The sequence below is a fragment of the Ambystoma mexicanum genome, chromosome 3p (genome assembly GCF_040938575.1).
Source record: "Ambystoma mexicanum isolate Mex_15411 chromosome 3p, UKY_AmexF1_1, whole genome shotgun sequence".
In the NCBI taxonomy this organism is placed as follows: domain Eukaryota; kingdom Metazoa; phylum Chordata; class Amphibia; order Caudata; family Ambystomatidae; genus Ambystoma; species Ambystoma mexicanum.
This window is the reverse complement of record NC_090925.1, coordinates 1,006,564,027-1,006,591,133: the sequence shown is the minus strand read 5'-3', so window position 1 is coordinate 1,006,591,133 and position 27,107 is coordinate 1,006,564,027. Positions and strand designations below refer to the sequence as shown.

At 44.0% G+C, this 27,107-nt stretch overlaps 1 protein-coding gene across 12 annotated transcripts in view; it reads left to right on the top strand.

The window, feature by feature from the left end:
- EPB41L1 (erythrocyte membrane protein band 4.1 like 1) overlaps nucleotides 1–27,107 on the top strand; it is a 694,213-nt gene that overhangs the window by 598,613 nt on the left and 68,493 nt on the right. For 4 of the 12 annotated variants that reach the window (XM_069652319.1, XM_069652316.1, XM_069652317.1 and 1 more), the window contains 4 exons: nucleotides 2,639–2,755; nucleotides 12,254–14,152; nucleotides 14,731–14,832; nucleotides 17,288–17,704. The exons of 1 other annotated variant lie outside the window; for it this stretch is intronic. In XM_069652319.1, coding sequence (XP_069508420.1) covers nucleotides 2,639–2,755; nucleotides 12,254–14,152; nucleotides 14,731–14,832; nucleotides 17,288–17,704 — 2,535 coding nt within the window. The remainder of the gene's footprint in view (nucleotides 1–2,638; nucleotides 2,756–12,253; nucleotides 14,153–14,730; nucleotides 14,833–17,287; nucleotides 17,705–27,107) is intronic. 7 more of the 12 variants (XM_069652326.1, XM_069652324.1, XM_069652320.1 and 4 more) reach the window with 6 other exon arrangements.

Below are 27,107 nucleotides of genomic sequence, written 5' to 3'. Positions count from 1 at the left end.
TTTTAGCCACTAGACCCAGACAATCTTGTACTTGGGGAATACAATCATACATGCATTACACCAAAGAAAGGTAAACTCAAACCTGAGAGCAGGACTGCTATTTCACAGGGTGATATTGTTGCTATTATGGCATTGCAGGGCCTTATCTCAGAGAATATATTTCTTGTTACATATGTTAAGATTGTTTGTTGCTCCTGGTCTGCTGGTCAAGAAAAATTACATGCTAAGTGGAACACGCTCCATGTTCTGGAAATGGGGAACTGTACCTCATTTCCAATAGTTGTTCTGTGACTAGCAGTACCAAAGACCTTTATTTGCTTAACACTTTATTGTGGTATCTGGCAACAGATCTCAGTCCCCTGATGATTCTTGGCAGACCACTTGCTGTTGAGGTCCATTGGCCTGGACGTTCAGTACCAGCCTTCTTTCTATTTCTATGAAGCAGACAACAGTTTCAGTGCTGGCCATCTTGAGCAACATACCTCTGTCAATGGTGGTCTAATAATGTCCCTGATTGGCTAATGTGTGTATTAAATTAATTTTTCTTTTGCTTTTTATTAGACCTGTTGTTTACTACTCGGCCCCACAATAATAACACTCTTATACTTAATGACAGAAAGGACATACCCTCCTAAAAGGCCTTAATTTATTAAACCTCTCTATTAATCTATGATATCATGTTCATACATGTATTAGGCAATGTCTGTGTGCTGCAATATTTTAGCATGTCAGTGCCTAAGTATATGTCTGGCCCCCTGTGTCATTCAACTCCAAGCTGTCCACAGTATCGGAACCCAATTAGGGTGTGTGCAATCTGCGAAGATGTATGATTTTATTTTCTCCAGTTTCAACTCTAAAAGTGCATATGTTGTAACCCATGAGATTAGCTTTCAACAGTTTCTAGAAAGTTGTGACAAATATTGTTTTGTAGATTGCCTTTTTCATGACGCAAATACCCCTTCCTCTTTTTACATTTAATGTTAATGGCTGTGCATTTTACCAGTTGAAAACTCACTTCTTGCAATAAATTGTACTTTTAATTTGTAACAAAATAACGTCTTTGGGTCAAGCACCAGGCCAAAGAATTCTTGGCGGATCGGAGGGTAATTGTGGCCCCGTGTAACATTAGCATCCGAGAATTCAGTGGTGATAGCAGCAGCGGGAACCATTCAAAGAATTCTGCTCTAACCTCTGATCACTGCCATCATTCAAAGCAGTGCTGTGGGCTAGTCTTAGATCTCACAATCTCTCTGGTTTTGAGTACTCGCAAATCATTGCCATGCTGCATAAATCATTAGAATGGCTCTGGGAGCCTGGTTACGTGCCTTTCACGTAACCTATGCAAGCGGTAATAGCATGGAAGGCACGGACAAAAGCACGAAAGACATGAATCTTAGTGAGATTGCATGGAACCTGCATGAAAGCTCGTCAATTAGAGTTGCATGGAAGCTTCAGCGATAACAAGGAAGCCTTGAGTGTGAGCGTGCACGCTCTATGAATGCACATTGGCATAAGGATAGAGGATTTAGGAATTGGCATGAGAGCGTTGGGGTTTACATGGGGGCCGCTGTGGCTTCCATGGGAACCGTGTCCTTCAGCATGTAAGCTTTTGAAGAAAGACTCATCATGGAAATACAAACCTCGTGGATGTGGTAGGGGATTGCATGGATTCTGCTGAGAGAAGATCTTCGAAACCCATAGATTGGAACCTGCAAGCCATGGCTGGCCATGATTTCCATTGGTGTACGCGCCAGGACATCAGAAGCAAACTGAAGGCACCGACCCCACATACATGAAAATGGCCAAAATCATTACATGGAAATGAAATTGACTTAATTGCATGATGGTTAAGTCAATTGCGTGAAATGTTAGAAGAACATAAGTATGTGTCTTATGTAAGGTACATTTCCCTGTATGTGGGAGGATGAGTCTAATTAAAGGCTTCCTTCTGTATAGAAAGTATGAAACCAGCAGGGATTTGCCTCTGTGGCTCCATTAGCACAGTGAACATTACACGTTCCTTTCTGTTCCTGCAAGATTCCTTTTCAGATGCTTGGTCCCTAGTCTACAGTGCATGCTCTCCAGGCTGCATGCTCTTGTTTCATGCCAGGCCCAAACGCTTAACAAACGTTCTGCTCTTTGGGGCTTCCAAGCTTACCACTGCCTCAGGCTCAACGTCATTCGCTACAGAACTGCTAACGATGAAATACAATTGGGGGCCTAGTTGGATTTCTAAAAGGTCCCCTTTTGCCGTTCTAGCACCTTCCTGAACTAACGGTGCTCTCGCAAACTTCCTGTGCTTGGAAAGTCTGGTTCTGCCTCTTCAAAATGAGAGAACAAACTTCCAAAACCTCTGTTTCTACCATCACCCAATCTATGTTTGGTGCATAATGAGTCGGAGGCAGTTGTGGAAAAACTATCCAAAACAACAATACCCCTAGCAAGCATCTAAAATTCAGACGTGCAACATCTTTTGTATGTTGACGTGTACCTGTTTAAGGACTTGAAAACGCAGTGCCACTGTGGAAGGCTCTTTGTGGAGTTGGGGCTGAGCAACTTACAGATGCTGGTGTCTTTCTCTCTCCTTTCTCTCCTTCTCTATGGGGCGTTTGGGATCCTCGCCTATGCACTGGATCAGGGAATGGAAGAGGAGGACGAGGAGGAGGAAGAGATGGAAGACTTGGAAGCTGAGCTGGTTGCACCGTTAACCATGGAGACATTAACGCACCGCAAAAGTCTAGTCTCTTCTCCAGAGGTTGTCAATCTTTCTTCTAGCTTATGTTTTGCTTTCCTTCTTACTTTGTTTGTATCCAGTCTTGACTTTCTTATACTTCTTGCTCTTTCTTCCAGACATTATTTATTGGCATCACCCATTGATTGTTCTTCTGTGGACACCTCTCTCTCTCTCTCTCTCTCTCTCTCTCTCTCTCTCTCTCTCTCTCTCTCTCTCTCTCTCTCTCTCTCTCTCTCTCTCTCTCTCTCTCTCTCTCTCTCTATCTCTCTCTCCCTTCCCCCATCTCTCTCTCTCTCTCTTCTATCCATCACTTTATCTTTTATGCAATCTCTTTTAGATGTCCTTTCTCTAAGGCAATCCCAAAGAAATACCTTATAGCCATGTTGCCAGATTTTTGAGTTAATGTTGACCTGCTTGCTGAGAACAACCATACAATCCGCCTTCACCTTTGAGTCCAGTTTTTAACTTACTCAAAGTCTGTTGCGACTAAAAACGTCAGAGTTTTGCTACCTGGCACTTGACTGAAACTGACTCAACCCTGACATTGTTTCAGTTTCCCTATTGGTCAGTCTACCCTGTTTTAGCCATTCACATCACAGTTTCCATGGGGACAGCACAGATGCAAAGTACCAAAGCAGCTCCATGTCTATCCAAAATACAACCCTTTTAAACTTAACTGCGGGAGTGGGTGAAGTCGACAATGATTTCTAATGGAAATCAGGACAAACCTATTATAAAGCCACCTCTTGTTGTACACTTGCATGTGGTGAGTGGATGGTTGAGGTGGCCACTTTCTATGATCCTGCCTCTTGTGGTGGACTTCCATAAATCACGTGATTCCAAGACAAATAATTCATCACTGAGCCATAAAGGGTAAAGTCCCTTCATCAGACGGAGAAGTCTAAGATACTGGTTTAAGATGCTCCAGAAGAAGAATCGCCAAACCTTTAAGTGATGAGCCGCATCGACCGTCCTGCTCGGCTTTTACAGGCTGTTCAGCCAGGAATCCCTCTGCTGGAAGAAAAGATTGCTTGCATTCGTTCTCAAAATGAATAGAAAATATATTAAGGTGCAAGTGAGATGCTGATAAAAGACTGGGCGAGAGTGTGACACTTCAAAGCAGAGCTCTTCAAATGAAAGCAATGGGTTTAAAAGGATGCAAGAGGAAACAGGGACCAGGGTTCTCACACTGTAGGGATCCTTTAAGGTGCCCTGTGCTGATGTATTCATTTCAGCATTGGGCATCCTCGCAAACAAGGGAGACGCTCGATCTGGGGCGGAAATCCCTAATGCTGCATGCAGTGAAGATTGGCAGTGATTAGTGGGAGGCCGGGTGGAAGCACACTGGCCTGAGAGCTCTGCTGGGAAGCTGTGTTGGGCAAGAGGAACACTAGGTAGAAGGTGGGCTTCTTTCATGGATACCAGGGACTGCTGGAGGTTAGACGTGCAATGATGCATTAAGAGAGTTCCTTCGAGCAGTTCCAGTACAGCAGGTTTAGGTTTTCATTGGGTTAGTACCACGTGAGCCAAGCAATTGCCCCAGCCCCGGAAGGACAGTTCATTGGAATTTAGAGGGCTACATATGTTGGTGCTATGGAATGTAGAAAGCGTGTTGTCGTTAAATGGGGAAGGGTAAACTGAAAGTTTATGGGTATGAACCCTGCAAGAAAGCTGGTAACTGGTGGTTGCAATGCGAGAAACAGGTCATTTCACATCCTGTGAACTGAAACCTTTGCTTTTGGATGTACAAGTCCCCAAGTGACGTATCATCACGCCGTGGATATAGCACAGTACCATTTGCTAGAAGGGAATCCCAGGGGAAGCTACTGGTTACTGCTATAGCCCAGAAAGGAACCAATGTTTCAGGATAGGTTTGCACTGTATAGAGAGCACTAGGTCACTAGCTCATGGTTGGAATTAAAATATTGGCTGCACATTGCTACTTGGGCTACATCGAGGGATTATGCCATTGTACATTTCTGTAATCGCAGCCGAAGCTGTAGGTGAATGTTGATGTTCATCAAGAGATTCCTAGAATCACAATGGAGGATTAAGGTGGGTTAGTCTTAAATAAAGGCTTTATACAACTGGCACAGTTCTGGAATTCCAAGACATGCTGCAGATTAAGACAAGAAGGACATTTAGAGCACTGTTTTATAGACTTTTATTAGGCTCCCGGTGGATGTTGATGGTTAGACTCGATAGGCATTGGAGGAGCTATGGAACCCCAGTAAATATTTTATTAGCAGAAGAAGAAAGCCAAAGGAATACTTGTGAAATTAAGTTTAAAGGTAAACTACTCAGACATAGCAACGACCCAACAATGTTCTGCACCCCTTTCCCTCCAGCACTCAGTAGAGAACCGCTCCACCCTGTCCTGCAATGCACTCCCCATCTTACCTTGTCTCCACAGCCTCCTGCACATGCTCCATCGTCATGGCCACCATGGACATAGAAAATGGAATAAGTCCCCTGACTGTTCTTTGTGACACTATCTTGGTGTGTAGTTTTTTTTTTAAAGAAAGCAGGCAGGCACAAGATTCGCAGCTTAAATTTTCCCTAAACCAAAATAGATATCTATGAGTACCCTGTAGTGAGCCCCGGGAGAAAGTAGCCATTTCACTGACATGAGGTGTGGGCAGGCCACTAATGTCCCTGAGCCCTCACGGGCAGGCCATTACTGGCCCCGTCACCCCCCTCCCTCCCACACACATGTCTAGACTTTTCTGTCATTTCAGTGTGTGTGAAGTAAGTGCTGGTGAGCGGTGACTCACAATGGGGGCTGAAGTCATCCACACCAGCGCATTGTTTCTGGTTTCTGACCTACTCAGGCCAGTTGTAAAACACTACTTCATACACCTTGCACATACTTGCCATGTCGGAGGGCAAAATGGCACCACTAGCCAACAACAGAAACTTCATTTTAGATTCATTAGCTATATGTCAAACTGTTGGAGAACTGAAAGCTGTGCCAAGGAGAAATGGGTAATGAAAATATTTGATTTGCACTGTGATCACAATAGAAAATAATGGTGTCTGTTAACAGCTGAATGACTGAAAGTAAGCAAGTTAGGTGGAATTAAATTTATTTAAAAAAAACAAGGGCGGTCCTGGGAGTCTCTCTGCCGGACATTAGTCCCGGTTACGAGAGCCTTACCCAGTGACTTTAGCTCACTATCTTTCACAGAGGAGAAATATCTAAAACTTATCAGTCTTTGTCCTGCCCTGGGGCAGTCGAGCACCGAAATGCTATGGCAATTCTCCTCTGAACAAGAGTCCCAACAGCAACCCCAGACACGTGTTTCGGTCTGGTTGAACCTCATCAGTAGGATGGAGCTGTGCCTCTCTAAGAATAGTTAGCAAGGGGTATTTTACTTTGTATAAAGCGTCAATAGTTCAAACATTTTAATATAAAAAGGCTTTCTCTATAGTGGCCTTTCAAACTTTTTCCAATTTTGGTTTGGCATCATAGTGCAAAATCCATCAATTTTCTATCATCCCTGTCTATGTTTCAGCACCATTAGGACTTCATTTTCACTATTATTTCATCGTTATTGCTCTGCATCAGTGGGGCCTCCACTGTGCAAGCACCAGATGTTGTGCAAGTTGTGAAATGGCTGATTATGTGCTATATTGACATTTTGTGGAACTTGATCTTATCAACCAATATGATCACATTAATTGAATTTCAGAAGAATTCCCTTGTGCTGAAAGGTGCACCTGCATCACTGTTCTCTGGGTGAGCTGGCCTTGTTTCTCCTTGAGCCAGTCTCAGGGGTTCACTGCAAAAGTGGATAAACCTCCACGTGCGGAAGACCGCGGAAGCCTGGAGTTTAAACCCTGGCAGCTTTGACTATGACAACTTTGACAATTAAAGTGATGGCAATTTCCAGATGTAGGTGAATATTTTGAATGATTGGCACAAAATGATTTTGCCATATCTGAAAATTCTCTTTTAAGGATGATTGCAGTACAAAAATAATTAGCTTGAAGGAAACAAATGCAGGGAAACCCCCATGATCCCTACCTCCTTCTACCTCAATAAAGTCTTCACGTGCGCCAGCCAAAACTCTCTCCATGCATACTTTTCCCACAATCCCCCTTCACTTCTCCACCAAGACTTCATAACCCTAGTCCACCTCTACAACCCACACATTACTCCTCTCTTGGAGGTTCCAACATCCTGGATGCTGCCTGCCTGAGATTTGGTTCCAAGTGGCAAAAAAACAGAAACAGCTGAAAAGCACTCACCCTCTTTGCTCAATACTCATTCAGCAAAAGTGCAAAAGTCTTTTGTGCCGTTTTTATTGGACGTTTATTTTAGAATAAATGTCCTTTTTTAAGCAAACCACCAATACTGTATATGATCCTCTGCAGAGAAAGATGTAATCATGTGCAATTAGTTGAAGAGGCAAATCGTAAGCAGATAAGAGGTCATCTGAGGTCATCCAATTGTAGCATCACTTTACCTCTACAAATCATATTTTTTGCCTACAGTTCACATGCAATAACACTATGTAAAATGGATCTGCATAGCAGCATGGCCCTTCGGCATGTTAGTTCTTCCCTAAGACTGTGAGTCAATATGATCATGTATGGTGCATAGAGCCAAGTTGGATATACCTCTCAGGATCAAGGCCAAAACTTGGGTCATTCAGGGAAGTGATTCCAGGCCTTTGGGTATTTATAATTGGCAGTTTTTCTCGATCTGCTCCGATAGCAGCAAAGGATCCTATGCCCTTCCAGCGCCGGTTCAGGGATCCCTCCCATTCATCTACTTCTAGATCTGGAATGGATGCAAAGGAAACACCAGAAGACTTCCAAGGTCACATGAGCTTCTGATTTATAGATGATCGCACCAAGAAGATTGACATCTATTACTTGGTCGAAAATAAATATTCAAATAGATGGCTGTAACGATAAGTAAGCCCTGAGTATGCTAGAAAGTATATTGTATTCTTCATGCAATTGAGGGCAATTAGTGTTGCCTGTAAAAAATAGAATTGCAAAATAACGAGGTCAAACACACCACATTTTTTAAATCGAAATTTCCGACTTTCTTGCACATTTCGTTCTCAATAAATAGATAGAAAGTTGGGTTAGGGAATATATCAAGGTGGGGGGTGAGTGGAGGTGAGTGTGGGGGTCTCCCCCGCATTACATTTCGAAATAATGTGCAAAAAAACCATAACAAAATTGTGGACTACTGTGCATAGAGTGGATGATTCAAGGAGCATATGTCCAGCAGTACATTAAGGGTGCACGGTTCAGAAATGCTTTCAGGGTTTCATTTGAGGGTAAGAAAGGCCCTGGGTATCAGTGCATTATTTTCATTTGCACAGCATCAGAGAGATGAGGGTAGAACTGTGTCTTTTTGGGAAGAGTTTTGCGATGCGAAACAGAGTTTTCCAGAAGTGGTAAGCTGCTCCCAAGTTATTCTGGATAAGGAATAGTCCTATGCACAACCTAGCCTCGCTTATCGGCTTGTATTCCAACCTGAAAAGGGTTGAGAAAGCACAAGGAAAGGCCCAGTGCTCCCACCACATTTGCAAATCAGCACACCACACCTTTGAAACAGGTTATCAAATCCAGTGGAGATTTCAACAAGATCAGTTTAAACACCAGCTCCTTGGACTCCTATATGAAGTTAGCCATCCACTCCATGTACAGTCGCAGCTTCCCTCCAACTTCTGGACACAAAACACAACTGCTGATTGGACGACAGGCTGCACCATTGGAATCATTGATAGCATTTCTACTCAAATAATCAGTAGTAAGATCGGGTATTATATTTTTTTATTTTTACAGAGCTCTTAAATATCGTCTTCTTCCCACAATTTAGGGAATCATTTCAGATTCCTGTCTTTGTCCCCACAGAAACATTTTTATTTTGAAGTGAAATGTATGGCTGAGGCGCTGCTCACCCAATGCACGCACACCCATCTTCCTCTTTTCAGATGGATTCTAAGCAGTTAAATGCTAATTTTAGAAATGTCCTTGTACTCACTCCAAACACCTGCCAGTTCTTTTTGTGTGCCAATTTGAATGCATTGCCAGGTTCAGTTTTACAGATTTTTACTGTTTGGAAATACATATTTCAAGATGTGCAATGCCACGTACAGTGAGCGAAAGTTTACTCCTTGACATTTAACTGAAACTGACGTGCCGTGAACCCTAGCAGCATCTAAGGGGCAACAGAGTGTTTGGAGATCTTGCAATTGCGCCTCTGGGAAATCTGCGTCCGGACTGAAGTCAAGAAGGCACTATTCAGGAGCCTGAGGGAGGATGTGCAGGGAGGAGCCTGAGGGAGGATGCAGAGGGAGGAGCCTGAGGGAGGATGCGCAGTGAGGAGCCTGAGGGACGATGTGCAGGGAGGAGCCTGAGGGAGGATGCAGAGGGAGAAGATGTGGGCAAGAGTAGCGCTAATGCAGACCTGAATGTCCAGTATGTCCTGGAGAGATGAAGGTACACTGATTGGTTTGCAATAATCAGCAAATTGCGCTTGATGCCATTCAGTGATATTCATGAAGCAGTGAACTACTGATTGGCTGAGGCAGGGGGGTTAAGCGCTTTCATGGGACCAGGTTGTACACTCTTGCCACCTTCATGGGAACAGCAGTGATGTGTTTATTGTGGAGGGCATTGGCCAGTGCATCAGATGGCTCTAAACAATGTGCACTTTGTTACAATTTAAATGAAGGGGTTTGGCCAGAAATGGATGAACATCAATGCTGTTTTCTCAGCTATACTTCCCATAAGACATCTCTATCCATAGGCCTTCATTTGTCTTAGCCATAAGGAAAAGACTATAAGAAGGCAAGTATAAACCAATAATACAAAAATAATAGAACATGTTGGGAAATGTTTAGACCTAAACGTCAAGTTATTGCTCTTCATTGACCATTCGTATGTATGCACCAAATGTACAGCATTATGTTGATATTGTATTAAATCATTTCTCTCCCTTCGAAAAGTGAATCAGGCACATAGAGCAGTGGTTGTAATGAGGAGTGTGATGACACCTAGTTCCATGCACTATTCAAAGTATATGCGACAAACCGACAGTTACCGGTCACATGAGCTTAGTATATTGGCCATCAATTGTGAGATGTGTAAGCAAAGTTAAAAGGGAAAGATGTCCTCATCATGGTCCTATATCCGAGAAGTCTTCTCGAATTACGTGGGAGCATATCAGCATTTAGATGTTATTCTTTTCCCACATGTCTTAGTCTGTGGGGACGCAAAACCTGTATGTCACATTATTTGTTTATAGAAAACTTCTTCACTGACAGAAGTCCAGTTTTATAAAACACGTTTATTTTATTATTTTCTGACAAACAATCGGTTCCTTATTTCAAGTGAGTTTAGAAAATCATCAATTAAACATTTTTCTTTAAAAAAAAAAAGGAAAACAATAACCACTGGGTTGGGAGACTTCACCCCAATCATCTCTCACAGTTGCTTTACAGAAAGGTAAACTACAATTTTTCTCTCAGATCATTTCAGACGACACACTGAGTTTGGGCCATTGAAGGGCCGAGTAGTAAATCCCCAGTATTAAAAGCCTTCATCAGAAGAGGTACACTTTCAGATTTCTAAGTATAGGATTTATGGGTTGTCCACGGCATCAGAGCCTTTAATCTCTAGAAGGCCCATTGTAATTAATGTACTTGGCGGGTTCAAACTCTCTTTCAGCAATTACTTTTGGAAAAATACAAAAACACATAGCCCCCATCCCAAAGTAAAAAACATGTTTCACGTATTTGGTCATCGCAAGTAAACCTTGATGAGGCCATTGTGAACCCTTCATTTAAAAGTCAAGCTTTGATATATGCTACGACGAGAAGTGTCTTGCTTGAACTCTTGAATTATTGAGAGTCAGTTTGGCCCCATTGCAGACATGGTTTTCAATAGAGAAGACACAGACGATCTAGACCTTTCAGGGAATTAAGGCTCTCATCCAGTGAAGAACCCGTCAGCCATACATATTTCTGAAGGTGTACCTGTTCTGAAGCTGATATGATAGGTTATTTATAACACGCTTAATACCCAGAGGTTTCTAAGCGCGGACCCAGGGATCAAACATGTGTTGCTCCGTGTTGTCTTTCTTCCAAGGCAAGCATGTTGCCCCTGTGCTATCCTCTCGAGACCGGGACATTAATACTTGTATGGATTTACTGCTCAGCCCTGCCAAGGTCAAAACACTTTGTGTCCACCTACAGATTTTAGGCCGAGGTTGTACCAATTTAATTTAGGTGGTAGATTGGTGAAGACACAAGATAGATGGGACTGAATGAACTGAAATAACTTGTATTGGAACACACGAATGATGATTGTGAACGGAGGATAGCACAGGGGCAACGTGCTAATCTTGGAAGCAAGACCACGCAGAGCAACAGAGGTTCGCATCCCAGATAGAAACAGAACTCAGGAATTAAGCGCGTTATAAATAAATAAAAAACACATTGTTGGAAAGTATCCCAGCCCAACCGTAGTGGTTTGTCCTTTATTTAAAAAAAAACATTGCTCACTTGCTGATTTTCTAAACTCATCTGAAATCCCCAAAAGAATTTTTTTTTCTGAATTATTTGGTTCGTTTATTTGCTTGAATGAGGTATATCTGGTGTCACAATGTAATAAAATATATTTGTTTTCAAAATGAGAATGAAGGTTGGATTTCTTTAAATAAAGCAGGTTTTTTCCAGAAGCAAATATTGTAGAATACAGTTCAGAACAAACATTGATGAAAAAGATTGAAATATAAATGTTGAGGCACTCATGAAGATGTCTAGAAGAGACAACCATGCTGATCGCATCTATCTCTAGTGCCTTTGCTACTATAGCTCAGCCTTTAGAGTATAACCTGGAAACCCCCGTGATTGAATAAGGTCCCCCATAGACATGCAGTAGTTATGGATCACGTGAGCTACTTGAAGATCCTGTTGCCATTCGAATTTAAAGGGGATTTAGAAATATTGGTTTCTATGTAAGATTCACCTGACTGCTCAGCCACACACAGTATTTACTCATGGGAAGCCAATGTTACCCATTTCCTCTGATCACTTCGACCACAGACGGGATGTAAATATTCATGGGGAGAAAATGTTACATATTTGGACCTCGATTAGCTGCATACAAGGTTCATATCTATGATGCAGTCATTCACTCTTTGAAATTGTAAATTCAGGGTTTTGACATTCTTCAGCATTGGTTTACACTGGAAAAAGAATCATATTTTCCTAAATTAAACTTTACACATTTTGTGTTTGAGGAATGAGCGGTGAGTGGCAAGGGTGTAAGCTCCAAATCCTGCCTCGGGCCTCGTCTTGCAGCAATGGTTCTTTTGCAAATACCAACTCGGTACAGCCCTGTCATGTTATTGTCTATGTGGCCATGCTACAAAATATGAGAAGCGCAAGGAATGTCTGACCATTTCTTACAATGTTTCAGAAAAATGATACTTAGCTGTATGTCTGATTCAGTTTACATGCTAACTTTTCTTGCTCAATTGAAATGCAGGAGTCAGAGCGCTGGGTTTTTATAGAGACACATACATCTAGCCTTGGAGACGGTACTCCAAAGGAGAGTGAGAAAAAAGACCCTAGCAAGGGACCAATGCAGGAGAAAACGAGTGTGTTTGTGTCGAAGATGAACATCACTGAGAATCAACAAGAAAAAGAAGTACCAAAAGAAAACCGCGAACAGCCGATTGGGGGAACCAGGCGTGAAGAAAATCGATGCGGGACCAAAGATGCTATTGGCCTAGATCAGGCTGAACATCCGACTGTGCATGCTAATGATGCACGCAACAAAGAAGAACCAAGAACTGAAGTAAAATCTCAGAGGAGAAGAGAGCAAAGATACAGAGAGGAGAGAGTGGTAGTGTTGATTACTAACCAGGAGCACGGGATGTGTCAGATGGAAGACATAGCAGGAGCAAATACAAAAATGGATGATATTCAAGATCAGGAGGCTCTGTGTCAGGAGTTGTCCAGGACTCAGTTGGTAAAAGGTCATGATGACCTCCAAAATAATTCTTTTCCATTGAGAAATGAGCCGAGAGTAGATCATAGCAATGGAAACATCTTGTCCTCTACTGACGAAAAGAAGATTGTCTACGGAGACCATTCACGGTTTGACCCCTACGACTCTGGAATGGACACCGCAGCAAAGAAAATGGAAAGCTTTGAACTTGACGTCACACAACCGTGGAAACAAAAGTCGGATGCAGCTCTGAAAGATCTGGTAACATCAAAGGATGGTAACAAAGTATGTGCACTTCTGAATAATAAAAAACCTGAAAAACAAACTCTCACCAAAAAGGATGCGAATGCTCTTGAGCAAAGTGTACACGACCCTTTAATGTCAACAGTGGAGGAAGCCAAAAAGGGGTTGAAATCATATTCTAACAAGACATTAACGGATGGTGCTTCAGAAGATATGTTGGATGAATTAGGGTTAGGAACCCCATGTCCAGGAATGAGATCTAATGAGTCCAAGAAAAGGAAGGATTACACCAGTTCACTGAATAACAATGAGGATTTCCAAATAGTAGAAATACATGAACAGTATACAAAGAAGAATTTGATATATGATGTTGCAGAAACAAAGAAAGAAAGAAAGGACTTACAGAACAAACAACTCTCTAAGAGGCTTCTACAAAGTGGAGCCAATAATAGTGCCTGCCAGTCTGGAGATTTTCCAAGGGCCCCAATTGCATCTGAAGAAGAGGTTGATTTCCCAAGTCCTCCTCTATCAGCAAAAGCACAAACACCAACCGAAGATGTGTCTTCATCAACTGAAGCAGATGCAACAGAGGCTTTCATCTTCCCGAAGGAATTTCAAGAGGAGAAGAAACAATGTTCGCTACATATAACTCATCCAGATTCTACGGAGCTGACACAGGAAATAAATGAAAGAAAATCACACAGAGAAAATGTTCAAGGGACGCCGATTGCTCATGAGGAAGATAGACCCTCTTCATTTAATCAAGTCGGAGACAAATGTTTGCAGACCGTGACCAAAAAAGGAGAAACCCACGTTTTGGATTTCACAAGGAAGCAAATGAAGGAAAACATCCCAGTTTCTTCAGTGTATAGTGAGGCATCAGTGACAGCGAATGAGCCAGTGGTTCACAAAGATCCAAGGAAATCAAAAAAGGAAGAACCACTGGATGGTGAAGACAATTCATTCACGCCTCAGTTATCACAAAATGCCACACATGAGAAATCGAAACCTTCTGGGAAAATGGCAGTCATGGACTTTTTAACCATCCAGCAAGGAGCCACAGAGCGGGATCCATCCCAAGATGAAAGCTTCCAGGAAGAGAGTTCTGCTGGGTCGGAGCATGAGGGGGATCCTGGAGATGAACTTGCATCTCCTGACTCTGGCTGTGAAATCACACTGACCGAAGCCGTGGTAACTCTTCGCCAGGACCTATCTCAATGGATATGTCTTAGCATGCAAAGGCTGACGTTTGTTTCTTTTGCTTGTCCTCATCACAGTCAAGTGCGTAGCATATACATTGATCGCAACCCCAAACACGGTTGCTTCACATCACTGTATTAATGCATTGTGTACCACAATAAGGCCTAATACTACACACAGAAATGCACACCAACCAATTCCTCTGCTTTTTTTGTGCATCTTTCTAAAGTATTGCCTCCCACAGCAAATGCTGGCCATGAATGCAAAACCCGGCCTGTATGCAGCATGTATAGAAAGGAACCAAGAACTGTCTGAGTTTGAACCACCCCCTGCCCGACAAGCACCTCCTATGCTTTTGGCCTGTTCCATTACCCTGCATCTGTTCATTTTATTTCTGGTCTTGCTTTGCCTGCGAATCGCCCTTTTGACCCTGCTCATGCTCTCCTGCCGTAGGCAAGCCAGCGGCAAGACGGTGAACTCGCTTTTCGGCTGCTCTCTAAAATGCCAGTGGAAAGGCATTGCTCTGTCTTATTTCTGCACCTTAAGACTAACACTTTTCTCTGATTCAGAGCCAATCTCAGGAGCCAGCCTGGGAGGAAAAGGATTTCTCTGGGTCGACGATAAAAGCCCCGCAGAGGGAGGACAGTGTACAGATCCCGTTGGTCTCTCAGGTCTTAATGCTCTTCACTAATAGATTCTAATCATGGTTTGAAAGCCTAACATGCTGCTGTGGAGTGCCTTTTCTTTGCCTATCTTATAGCCCAGTACTGCTGTCTGCTTTCTTTCAGCCTGCATTTGAAATCTAGTTTTCATACTGTACCTCTCAACTTAACTTGAGCATTAGTCAATGGCCAATGGTCCATTGGGTCCAAGTGTTAAGATGTGCCAATGCCTACATAGCGATTATAATCACTTAATAGAAATTAAGGACCAATCAATGGCTGCAATGGTATTGTGGGTATGTTCTGCCACTCGTCACTCAATATGACCGATTACCTCCAACTTATATTGTCATCGTGATGCTGGAAATTAATTAGCCAAAAGGATGGGTAGCGGGATCTAGAATCACATTGAAATATGACTTCAGCCTCCAAATTTGGCATGTTGTCTAATAGTCACATGCAGTTCCATTCTTAAGGTAAAACAACATGTATTGAATTGCATCCAACCAAAGGATTATTGCTCTGTTATGGAAGGATCGCATGGAGTTATTGCATGTCTTAGGCGGGCTGTGTGGATACTTGAGAGGTACGTATGCTACTTGGGAGGTGCTGACTCATCAAGCATCTTTCACGTATCTGCTTCGAATTTGCTGTCAATTCCACTGACTTATGGGGAGTTTGTCTTTCACGCCTTTGTTAAGAGGGGTGGTGCCTGGCAAAGGTTTGAGCAATTTTTCTAAAAGGCATTAATAACTATCAGTAGTAACAAATAAAATGACTCACACTGATGAAGGTAAGACGAGGTACAGGTGTACACATACCTGCAATCTGAAATCATAATACATAGGACCCAGGGTTTTATTGAGGACACAAAGGAAGGTAGGGGCTTAATATTCAGAGACTGGGTGCATGAAAGGTGACAGCAACAGTAGACTTTCAGAGCTAAATATGATGAAATGTTATTAACATCTCGGTTATGAGCAATTTACTGTCTGCTCTGCTGGATCTATCTGGCAATTGCGATGGCCATATTGCTCTGGACAGTTGTTTTGATAACTGTTTTATTTAAACTTTGTTTCAGTGAATGCTGCCACTGCAAGAGAAGAAAACTCATTTCGGAAATGCCTTGTTATTCCTTGTTAGAAGAGACCCAGACTACGGGTTATGCACAGTTCAGACACAGTTAAAACCCGAGCCACCATTCATATCCACAGAGTCGGGGTGCCTTGCAACCAACTCTCTCCCATTTGCAATGACCCGATTGGACTGAGGTTATTTCGGGGTAGTAACCTTGACTCCTTTTAACGACGGGATTGATTTTGTTTCACTCTTGAGGGAAACATGTTAAACCCAAGCTTAGTCATATGCTCCTAGTCACACAGTCGAGGGTCACATTGGTTAACAAACCCCCCAGGAACCGACACAGTATTTCTCGATAAATGCAGGGAGTTTATCTGTCTTGTTGTGTTTGATTGGTGAAGAGGGAGAGCTGAGGGGGTCTATGAATGGCTGCGACCTTGGATTTTTTATAAGAGGTAAAGATGTTTCTATTAGTATAGGGACATCTCTCAAGAGCTCTCGACCTATGAGAGGCAGGCTCGCCTGGCGCACCTTCAGTGACATGCAAGGTAGGACTGGCATGAGATTGGCCATGCTTTCACCTCACATGCCTACTGCAATCAAACGCATGTCCGGGTATTTCTCAATTTCCCTATAAGCTGGCCCAACACAAGAGGTCCCTAGCCTGAAGTAGCTGTGATTGTCATGGGGTACAGAAGACAAGGAGGCACATGGGTGTTCTCTTTGAGCTTGCCCAGCACCACTCACTCCAACCTGAAGCAACCAGACCATCATATTATGGATGGACAGATATCCTTAAAGGAAAACATTACATATTAGAAGGGGGGTAGCTTTAAACATGCGTCATACTCTGGGGGCATCCATGGCGTGTCTCAGTGAAATTGACAAGCTTGCTTGCTTTGCCTTCAATCTTTCCAGTTCCTAACATGCTGTTCTACCCAATTCCTGTTCTTAGCCTCCTACTAGCTCCCCCTGTATATATTTGCACTGGTAATGCCTGACCTGATGATATCTGACAGGACTGGTTCTGGAATTGTGACTGACACATCACACGGCTATGTTCCACATTTGTTTGTTTGGGTCTGTTTAACTCTTACAAGTCTGTTTCCGTCATCCTCAAAGAAATGCCTGCGGGCATGTGAGGGCATCTGTTTGAGCGTGACATGTAAATTGCTGCTAAAACAAAAACAATTGGCAGAGAAATGTAAACACGATGTGCCAAGTCACCGCTTTTGAAACTATGTTATGTTTCCATGCTTAACACACCATCATCATTTTTTTTGTCTTTTTAGTTCAATTGTTTTCCTTTAGTCCATCAGCAGCCCATGACCGCTTGTCTGGTACTTACAGTGTTGGTGTCTCTCTGATATTGTGTTTCCTTCAGAGAGCCGGAGTGAGGGAGGGTTCGGAGGAGAAACGGAAGCCTGCCCGGCACAAGGGGGCTGACAGCGATGTGGGCGAGGATGACCAGGACCAGGAGAAGGACTCTGTCTTTCTAAAGGACAACCACCTGGCCATCGAGCGCAAGTGCTCCAGCATCACGGTGAGCTCTACATCCAGCCTAGAGGCTGAGGTGGACTTCACAGTGACCGGAGACTTCCATGGCATGGCCTTTGAAGACTTCTCCAGGAGTCTGCCTGAGCTCGATAAAGACAAGAGTGACGCGGAGGCAGCAGCAGAAGATGGACATCTCCTGTCCCGAGACTTGGAAGGAGCTCCCGATGCCGTGGGAGCTGCTCACGATGCCAACCGAGCCCTGGAGAAAGTCACCCACCATACCTCAGAAAAATCGCTCTTTGAGGTACCCGGAAGACCCATGTCAGAATGCCATGTATCCCTTGGCATGTCTTGACATGTGGCAAGGCATGATGAGCATGCCCGTCAGATGCCCGTTCCAAAGAGCATGGCAGCATCTCATTAAGCACAGAGGCACTGTAGAGTACTTAACTGACTCTTGCAGAAGACGCCGCCGCACCAGAGACTGCATGTTCTGCTTCCATTGCATGTGTGTTTTGGGCATGTGCGTTCGTCCACATCTGTTCCTTCCTAGGTCGGTCTGTACCATATTGTAACTCAATGTGTTCATCCGCCTATTCCATGCCAACCACTTACCGCCACATCCTCCATTTGCATGAGTTTTGCGATGTTGCATGTATACACACACACACAAGCATGTATATATATATGTACATGTGTACATATATTATATATGTACATATATGTATATGTATGTATACATATATGTGTGTGTGTATGTTTATAAATATACTTCTAGAGATATATGTAGTAGTTTATGGTTTGATTATAACTAAGTAGATACTCGAGTGGTTTGTGTTAGAAGGCCTTGCGCATCCGGTAGCTCTGTGGGATTGCGCCTGCTAAAACGCGTTTGCATCATCTTGAGACATTCCACCCAGAAGTGTCAATGGTACCTATTTCAACCTTTTTGCCTTTTCCATGTCATTATATGGTCTTGGAGCCATTGCCTTTTGTGGAAATTGTTAGATTAGGTTTTTACTCCAGGTAGGTATGGGTGTCACTCTTCTTCTAGAAATTAAGGTGGATGAAGTATGGATATCAAATCTTTATATAGCACTTAATGACAAATTCCTCCAATTTCTAAGCACTGTAATAATTGCTTTTATTATTTCTGTCTTCAGGGCGCTTGTGCCTAAATGGCGGTCTTTGGTTGTGCTGGATGGAGAAAAGGATTTTTAAGTGCAATGCACAAAAGAAAAAATAGAGCCGAGAATAAGTCGCATCCCAAACTCACCCAAATCGCAGTTTAAAGAGATCGCACTATAGGGAAAGGACACACCAGTAAGATTAGAGGGAATATTACAATAGGAGCTACGTTGTTGCCAGTTGATAGCAGCAGTCATGCGGACTTCTTGTGACATTTTATGATCTCTCCTGTCTCTTCCAATTTCCTGCCCATATTTGCTCTTGAAGGCACAGAATAGAATCTACCTTCTGCCTTCCAGTGTTTTTTTTTTTAAATCTCAGATACAAAACACCATTAGCAGCAACTACACTCGAAGACACTTTTTGGGTGTCTAGTTAAATTTTTTTCTTATTGTGTGCCTGCGTGAAAATGAAATGCTCAAATTCTCTGCAAAATGCTTTGGCCTGTCCACATACGTGCAGTGCTCAATCCAAAAACTAGAGTAAATAGCACATTTGTGTTGGGTAGAGCGCCTCCTGATGGTGCGCAGCCGCAATCGCTTCTTTAGTTTAAAGCAGACATCTCGTAGGCACTTACTGAAGGCCGCTTGTTGTATCCCCCCTCCGCTTTATCTTCCTTCCATCCTGATTGCCCATCTATCAGCACATGACCTCAGTGCTATTTTGGTTGATCTGTTAAGGGACTTTGCCTCCTTTGCTTGCAAACACTGTACCAATTCTTTTCATTTCACAAGGGTCGTACCATGGAAGCTGTTTGCATTCAGGCTACAGTATGGTAGAGCTCTGCCTGGATTACAGGCAATCCAGGCAGAGCTCTGCTATACTGTAACCTGAATGCAAACAGCTTCCCAGCATGCCTGCTCGATCTCCTGATCTTTCATCGAGAACTCGCTGCCTCCATCACATTATAACTCTATGCAGTGTTCTAAGAATCTAAAATGGCGTCATTCCTATGAAAGCTACAGATTAGTAGCACCTGCGCCTCAAATGTGTAACTGACGTGATGGCATAGCACCAGACCAATGCAGATAATCAAAGCTGAAACCTCCATTCGACACACTCTTTGCCCGTGATGAAATTGTAAATTTGCTGCTGACAGCATTAGCACCGTGCTCGGCATCACAGCGAAACCGGTACCGTTCTATTTATCCGACGAGGTTCAGATGAAGCCCTGTAAGCAAGGTGTAATCCCAGGCTAATATATAGATTTTTCCGCAATTTTACGAGATGATAGTTCAGAAAAAAAGTTTTCTAGACCTAAATGTCTACCCGCAAGGGAAAGTGCAGTCTTAGTCATCTTTCCCTTTAGATGTCTATCTAGAGAGGCAGGAAATGCTCCATGCCAGAGCGCAGCCACAAACCTGTTACTCTTGTCATTGTTAGCCTTCAGTGTTCCTAAAATTCGATCCTGGTCACCAGAGTGTGACCACCTGAAGCCAGATTGGGATGGCCCTTGTTGAGAGTCAATCAAGAACCAGATAAGGTGGTCCAGAGATTCATCTGTGTGAATGGCAGTGCTCCCAGTGGGAGTCCCCCGTGCTCTGGATGTAACCCCCTCTCTCCTTTATTTTAAGGTCTCCTGCCCCTTCTTTGGATTCAGACTCCCACTCCCCCCACTCCCTCGGTTTTTGGTCTACCCAACATGTGTAGCGATTCCATAGATCCCACCTCTAAGGACTGGTGGGAGCCTTCTTGGCCCTGTCAGTCATTAAGGCACTATCAGAATACATACATTAGCGACCATAGAGGGACATGCAGGACTTTTTCTTGGAGTTAGCAGGTGGATTCTCCAATGTTAGTATCGGGCACATAGCATCTGAAGTCTATCTTTCTCTGCATGGCTGGTTTACTATCTCTTCCTAAACTACAAAAGGTTTGGAATGCCTCTAAACTTTAAGAAGCCTCAGAAGACAGGTCCCATTGTGTGCATTGGTGCAGCTCTTCCATTTGGTTACTTCAAGAAAGACCATATAAACTCCAACTGTCCCCTTGTTAAGGGTGCAATCCATCTCCCTTTATTCGGGCATGCAACCTTCCCCAGCCTCTATACTGCCTGGGGTCATGTCATGAATTTGAAAGCACTTCAAATCTCCATTCAATAATATAGACATGAAAAGACTGACAGAACAAACCACTGAGCATGCAGCCCCAAAATGGGACGAGAGTTCAAATAGTTAATGAACCCCGCCCTGGCATCAATGGGGGCAAAGCGGGTGGATCTTGATAGTTGGATCGCCCATTTATTTTCTTGTCAATCGTATTGTATGGAGGTTTTGTGTCAAGGTTGGACAGATTGGTATTGAAAGGTTTTTGCAGAGGAGGTTTTTGTCAATATTAAGTCATGGGGACATATTTGTGGGAAAATTGTGACCTTCCCATGATACCAACCGAAGACAATCATTATCGAGTCGGGCTACTGTATCATCCTTTATCCCGCATGGAAGTCTGGAGCCCCTGCAGAAGGTCCAGGACAGCCATCAGTAGCGTCGCATGGGCCCTTCTTGGAAGGTGGGCTTCTTTATTGGAACCCTTTGCTTACCGTAGCAAAGCGCATGCGCTCCCGCTGGCATTACGTGGGATTTGGAAGATGCCTGTTTCCACATACCTATCACGTGTCAAGAGCATCCTCCAAATTCGGTTTGCGCTATTTGTTTTGCTACAACCTTTACCAAACCCATTTACAAGGCTTTAATAAATTGCACTTCTGCTTCCCTGGTGGGAGGGGGGGGGCTCTTATCACAGAAGGGTCTCATCACAACAGTCTTTCATAGGGGCATTGTGATTAGGAGACTTTGTCATCTATTTCCCCAAAAAATGGTGTGCGACATCCACATGAGTTCAAAAGATATACTTCCAGACCTCTATTCAAGATCTCTGGGAGGCCCTCCGGAAATTCCCTGGAATAATCTTACACAGCTCTTAGTTTGTATATAGACCACATCACCAAACTGAGTGATTTATACTCCTGGCCAATTTGACTCCATTGATGCCTCTTTCGAATCAATGTCTTTAAAACTACTTTGCAATTGACAGGAAACTCTCATTCAAATATTTTGAGATACATTGATGATGCAGTCCAATGGGGAAAATTGTGATAGTAGAGTAAATTAGCCCCTAAGTGCCTCATATCGTCAATTCTTTTGCCAGAAATTGCCCTAGCGAAATCTGAAGAAAAAAGCAGAGGACGAGAACAGAAGCCGGGTTAAGCACAGGGAAAGGTGGCGGAGCTTTTCAATAGTATCAGTTCAAATGTGCCCCCGAGCAGTTGCTCCGATGTGGGCAGTCCTATAATAAGCAACGGGCTTATTTGTCAGTTTCCTAAATATGCACATTGTAACGGGCATGTTACAAGCTGCATTTGCTGTCACCTTAGGGACGTCGACTCGACACCATCTGGCTCTGCAGTATCCAGCAGCCTGCCGGTGCGCATCACATTGCTGCCTTTCTACTCCGAGTTTTGACTACATTAGCACATTGCTAACTAGTCATTTCGGAGTTCAGCTCCACGCTGGTTGCCTTTCTTTGTTCTTCCTGTGCAGCTACTCCATTGCTTTATGTAGCATTGTGCAGCTGAAGGGGAGGGGTTGATGGCATGCACAAATCTCTATTATAATCTGTGCACCCCACAGCAGCCTCTTACAGCTTTTCTCACCTTAGGCAAGGGGGTCCCCTAGCATCAATTTGAGCTGGGCCGCCATGAGCACCCACGCCTCGTCAGCCCGCCCTGCGGCATTCTTGGTATTCTGAAATCATGTAACTACTGTGGACATATGCAAGGCAGAAAACTAGCCTCATGCTCAAGCTTTCCATAAACACTACTCGGTCGATACCCAATTTAAGAAGCAGAAAATAACGTGGCCAGGTAGTACAGTAGTCCTGTACAGCCGTTTTACTTTCAGTCAAATTCGATCCGACGCTGCAGCAACGTTTCTGCAGCAGAGTTTGCTTTAGTTTGCGCTCAGGAGAGGTTGATTGCAAGAGAAAGGGGGCTTGTAGCCTCAACTCTCAGGCGAATACCCCTGACTCCGTGACTCGCACTCTCACCACTGTCCTGCCATTCCCAGTTCAGTGTGTTTACGATCCTGCGGGTGGCCTGAAAGCAATATGATTGATGAGAGAGGCATATATGGGGAGACATTTACACACACACACATATAGTGTTGGCCAAAACATCCAGCAGTGCTAGCATAACAATAATGTCTCACCCCTGACATCCACAGATGACCACTTCGTCATGCTCAAAGAAGCAATTGAGAAACACAATGCACACTGACTATTGACACTGGCACTGGCATTTAGACATAAGGCGGGAAGTGTAGCTCCAGGGCAACGCGTTTGTCTTGGAAGCAAGACAATGCGGCGGAACACAGGTTCGAATCACGATCCGGGTAAAATAGCAAGAAAATAAATATATCAACGTATTTGCTGGACACCAGAACATTACCTTTTAAAAGCGCTGCATGCATAGCTTTCAGCTTCGTTCACATCTGACCATCAGGATTATCTTTAGCTTGAAAAATTATAAAACTTAAAGAAGTTAAAGCTCAAATGCATCATATGGGCAAATAGGTCACTTTCCACGCGTAACTGGAGATTCTGATTGAGCTGCCAATGTGTTTCTGGCGTTGACCGCTAGATGGCAGGCTTTCCAACGAATTGCGAATCATAAGCAGCATAACGGAAAATAGACCTACAAACAATCCAAGTCCAGTGTGAACTGTGAAGTAGGAACATTCAATCCTTGTTTCAGTGTAGCTGTAACTGTGGAACCCTACAGGGGTGTCATGCAGCTGCGTTTCTCAAGCACCCTGTCCATAACACCCCCCCATCCCCTTAAAAACCGCGCTGTTTATTGCGGATCAGAGCTGAAGTCATAGATGCCGTATCCTTTATTCCTTATCCAGCAATGCCATCTGGGGACATCTTTTTATTATATTTCAGGGTACTGCATTTTGAACCCAAGTATGAGAAGGCTTCTTATCTGGGCAGCAAGTGGTTTTGAAATACAGTAATTTAAAAAAATACAAGCCTACCTCGTTTACTACAGCATTCTGCTATGAAAAGGTTGTGTGTAACGCATTTTTATTTATTTTATTTATTTATTGTGCATTTGTAATGCACTCATCAAGTAAATTATGTTTCAAAGGGCCCACAGGGCAAAGGGGAGGGAACATGGGAATTAAATGCAAGTATGATAACAACGAGAAAGAGAGGCGGTCCTACTAGGCCTTGTGAGCATTCAGAACGTGCAAGTGCAGAGAGAGAGGCGGGATTAGGGCACGGGGTAAGTGCTAGGAGTACCATGGAGGGAAGTGCGAGGGAGTAAAATTGATGTACGCTGAAGGAAAATGAATGCTGGATGGATTTATCTGGCTTACAGGGTAGCTGGTGGGCTATTGCTCCCACTGATCACATTTCTGTGTAACCTGTGAATCTATTTGTTTAGACTTACACTTGCACCATTTAGAGATTGATACCGTTTAGTTCTAATCAAGTTGTGAGCTAAGAAAGTTATAGGAGATGGACAAAAAGACATAATTCAAACAGACCTTTATTAGAAAACTTAAAAGATAGCGTTTTATAGTGCCTATTGCTAAGATGAATTTCCTCCGTTACAAAACAATAAAAAAGGTACTCGTCAACATAAGAAAAGTCGTTGGTCGAAAATCTAAACTGACTGATCCCTATAGCCTGCTCTGGAAAAAAAAGAAGATACAAATAATTCTAAGCTGATGTTTTTCTCAGGGTTACTCCACCCAGGGAACTATAGTGGAGGGTGGCTTCTGACTCCCCACGAATTGGTGCATGAAGTCTCCGAAGACTCTTAAGTAGAGTCTTTTCCCGACAAACTTAGAGTCTCCTAAATTCCAAAGGAAAGTGTCTTTTTAAATAAACAAAATGTCTCAAACAAGTTTGCTCAATAAGGCCTCTTCCAGGTGCCTGTGTTTATCCCGTCTCAGGAATACTGGTGTTTGTCCTTTAGGTCTCGGAAAGGCAACCACCAAGAATGCAGATCTCTGAGGTTTCCTGGACATTCTGGATCTCTGGCCTCAGGTAGGCGGTGCGCTTCTCCAGGCCCACTCGTGTTAGTTCCTCTTAGGAAATGGGCATCTCGGCCCTTCTGTTCGCGGGTTACCCCCTTCAGGCTACAGTCGTCTGCGGTTCTTGCAGTTTCTTGGTTCAGGTCTCGCAGGTTGTACGCTTCTCTCTCTTTGCCATCGGGAAGGCCATGACCTTCTTCGTCCCAGTTTGTGATAGTTTTTCGAAGGCTGTGGGTGTCTCTTGCTTGTTCAGCGCCTCCACTGGGGCTGCGGAGGTTACGAGACTTCCCGACCCTTGTGGTTCCTTGGGCATCTGCAGCCCTCCTGGTTTCGCAGTTTGTCCATTGTGGATGAAAGTCTCTCGCCTCTTCGGTTCCTCATTTGGCCCTTCTTCGGGATATGGGCTCCTCTAGCCCCAGCCTTGTCTTGCCCCTTGAGAACTAGGAGCTCATCTAGCCCGAGCAGATTCTTAACTTGCCCTTTGCGGGCTATAGATGTGTCTCACCCATGCTGTTCCTCAGTTAGCCCTCCTCGGACTATGGGCTCCTCTGGCCTGGGTAGTTCTTTGGTTCGCCCATCCTGGCCTTAGGTCTGGGTTAGCGTCCCCATGTGGCAATTAGCCGCATCTGCTGTCTTGGTTTCCCTTTGTTAGCGGTGAAGACGGTGCACCCTGCCTCAGTTTTCACCACCTTCGTCAGAGCTCGAACATCCTTTTCCCACCTCAGCGCACGTCTAACTCGGGACTCCTCCCTTGCGCGATTCTGCTAGGCTGAGCTTTGTCCTGCTCAGCGGATGTTCCTTCCTCTTTGTCTTTGTGGCTGATTTTAAGATCCTCTGTGGATTGGGAGAAGCAACGTGGTTAATGCGGGTGTTCAGTGAAAGATGGCACCACATTCAGGTCAGAAACCCAGCCGCTCACCTTAAAGGGATACAGTACATAATGGTCCTGCTTAGTCCCCCATATATCCTACAAACATGTCAGACAGTAAGGAACGGGGAGGGAGTAGGTTGCTGCCATTAGGGCATTCCTTGTCCCCAGGGTGTTGCGTAGCAGGCTCACCTCCCAAAGAGGGTGGCTCCTTCGTGCAGACTAGGGTCGAACTCCCTGGATTCATCACAGTTGGTAGTAAAACATATCAGCTATTTCGGTACTTTAAGAGTACATGAAAAAATCATGATACGAAATCAAGTTTATTGCATATTTTTGCCCTATACCACTGGCGGCTTTGGGAAATATACGCAAGGGGATATGAACTGTAAACGGGATAGACAGTGTATGCACAGAGGTAAAGTACGATACATAGTGCACACAAATAACCAATTTGAGAAAAGAATTTCAACAATGAATTTTGCGCCCCTTGCACTTGCAGACATTGAAAACAATGTCAAATTGCACCCTGGCCTGCAGCATGCTAATGATGTCTTCTGCCTCTGTCTAGCTGCTAGTTGCACTAAGGAAGATACTCCTTCACTGTCATTTCTCTGTCTTTCGCTCTCTCTCGTTCGATAGCATAATGCTCGCACCCGCTGTCGCAAAGCTAAAGCAACCATATATGCCCTGTCGTAAAACATGATTACCTTGAGTTAGGTCATGCAGGAAGGCAGTCAAACATCTGTGTCAGCAGCTAAATCCTGCCCCATCGAGTCCTGGATTCAGTGCTCATGTTAGAGACGGGCTGTAAGTCTTCTGGTCGCTGTAAATTGACAGAGTGTGCTTTTCGGTCCAGCATGCAGCTCAGCAATTAACCCAATGGGGTCATGTGCAAAATGGGTTCCATGCAGTTCCTTGCTGCCTTGCGAAAGACGGACACTGTGTCCACTCACGTACATGGGGCTCAAGGTGCCTTATTTTTGACCTGGAACCCAAGTCCCCCACAACTTTTTGGTGTATCATTCAACCGCTCAACCAGTCTTAAGCCCCGAGTCCTACCAGAATTTGGGGCTGTGGGGGATTTTGACACTTTTATCAGGGGCACAAACTTCAGCCACACTGTTACAATTTATTTTACAGGAGGGGCTCCAGTTTTGTAACCCATGTTGCATGTGCTTCCCCCACATTTAACGTTTCACCTTTTTACACGCTTACGGCCGTGGTAACGCCCCGTTTATTGCAAACTCATGTGGCGGAGTGGGCAGACACTGCAATTACCCCCAAATAGGGATTAGTTGGAATGCTGCAACCGGCTTTTAGAAACAGTCAAAAAGAGCAGGTACTGATTTTTTGGCCTACCCCCAGATGCCCACCACTCCGTTGCCTGGTGCCCGAGTCTATGGCATGAGTTATTTCTGCCACAGTGTTCGCACACAGGATACAGCTGCTCTGCATTTTCCTACAGGTCTCTAACGGGGATCCTATAGTTTCTTGGCAATGGGCTCTGATGCCACATACATTGATCTCAGGGACCCCCAGCTGGCTTCACAATCCCTCTGCCTTTTGAACATGAAAGCCCATTTTATAAGGCTAGGGGGCTGAAGGGT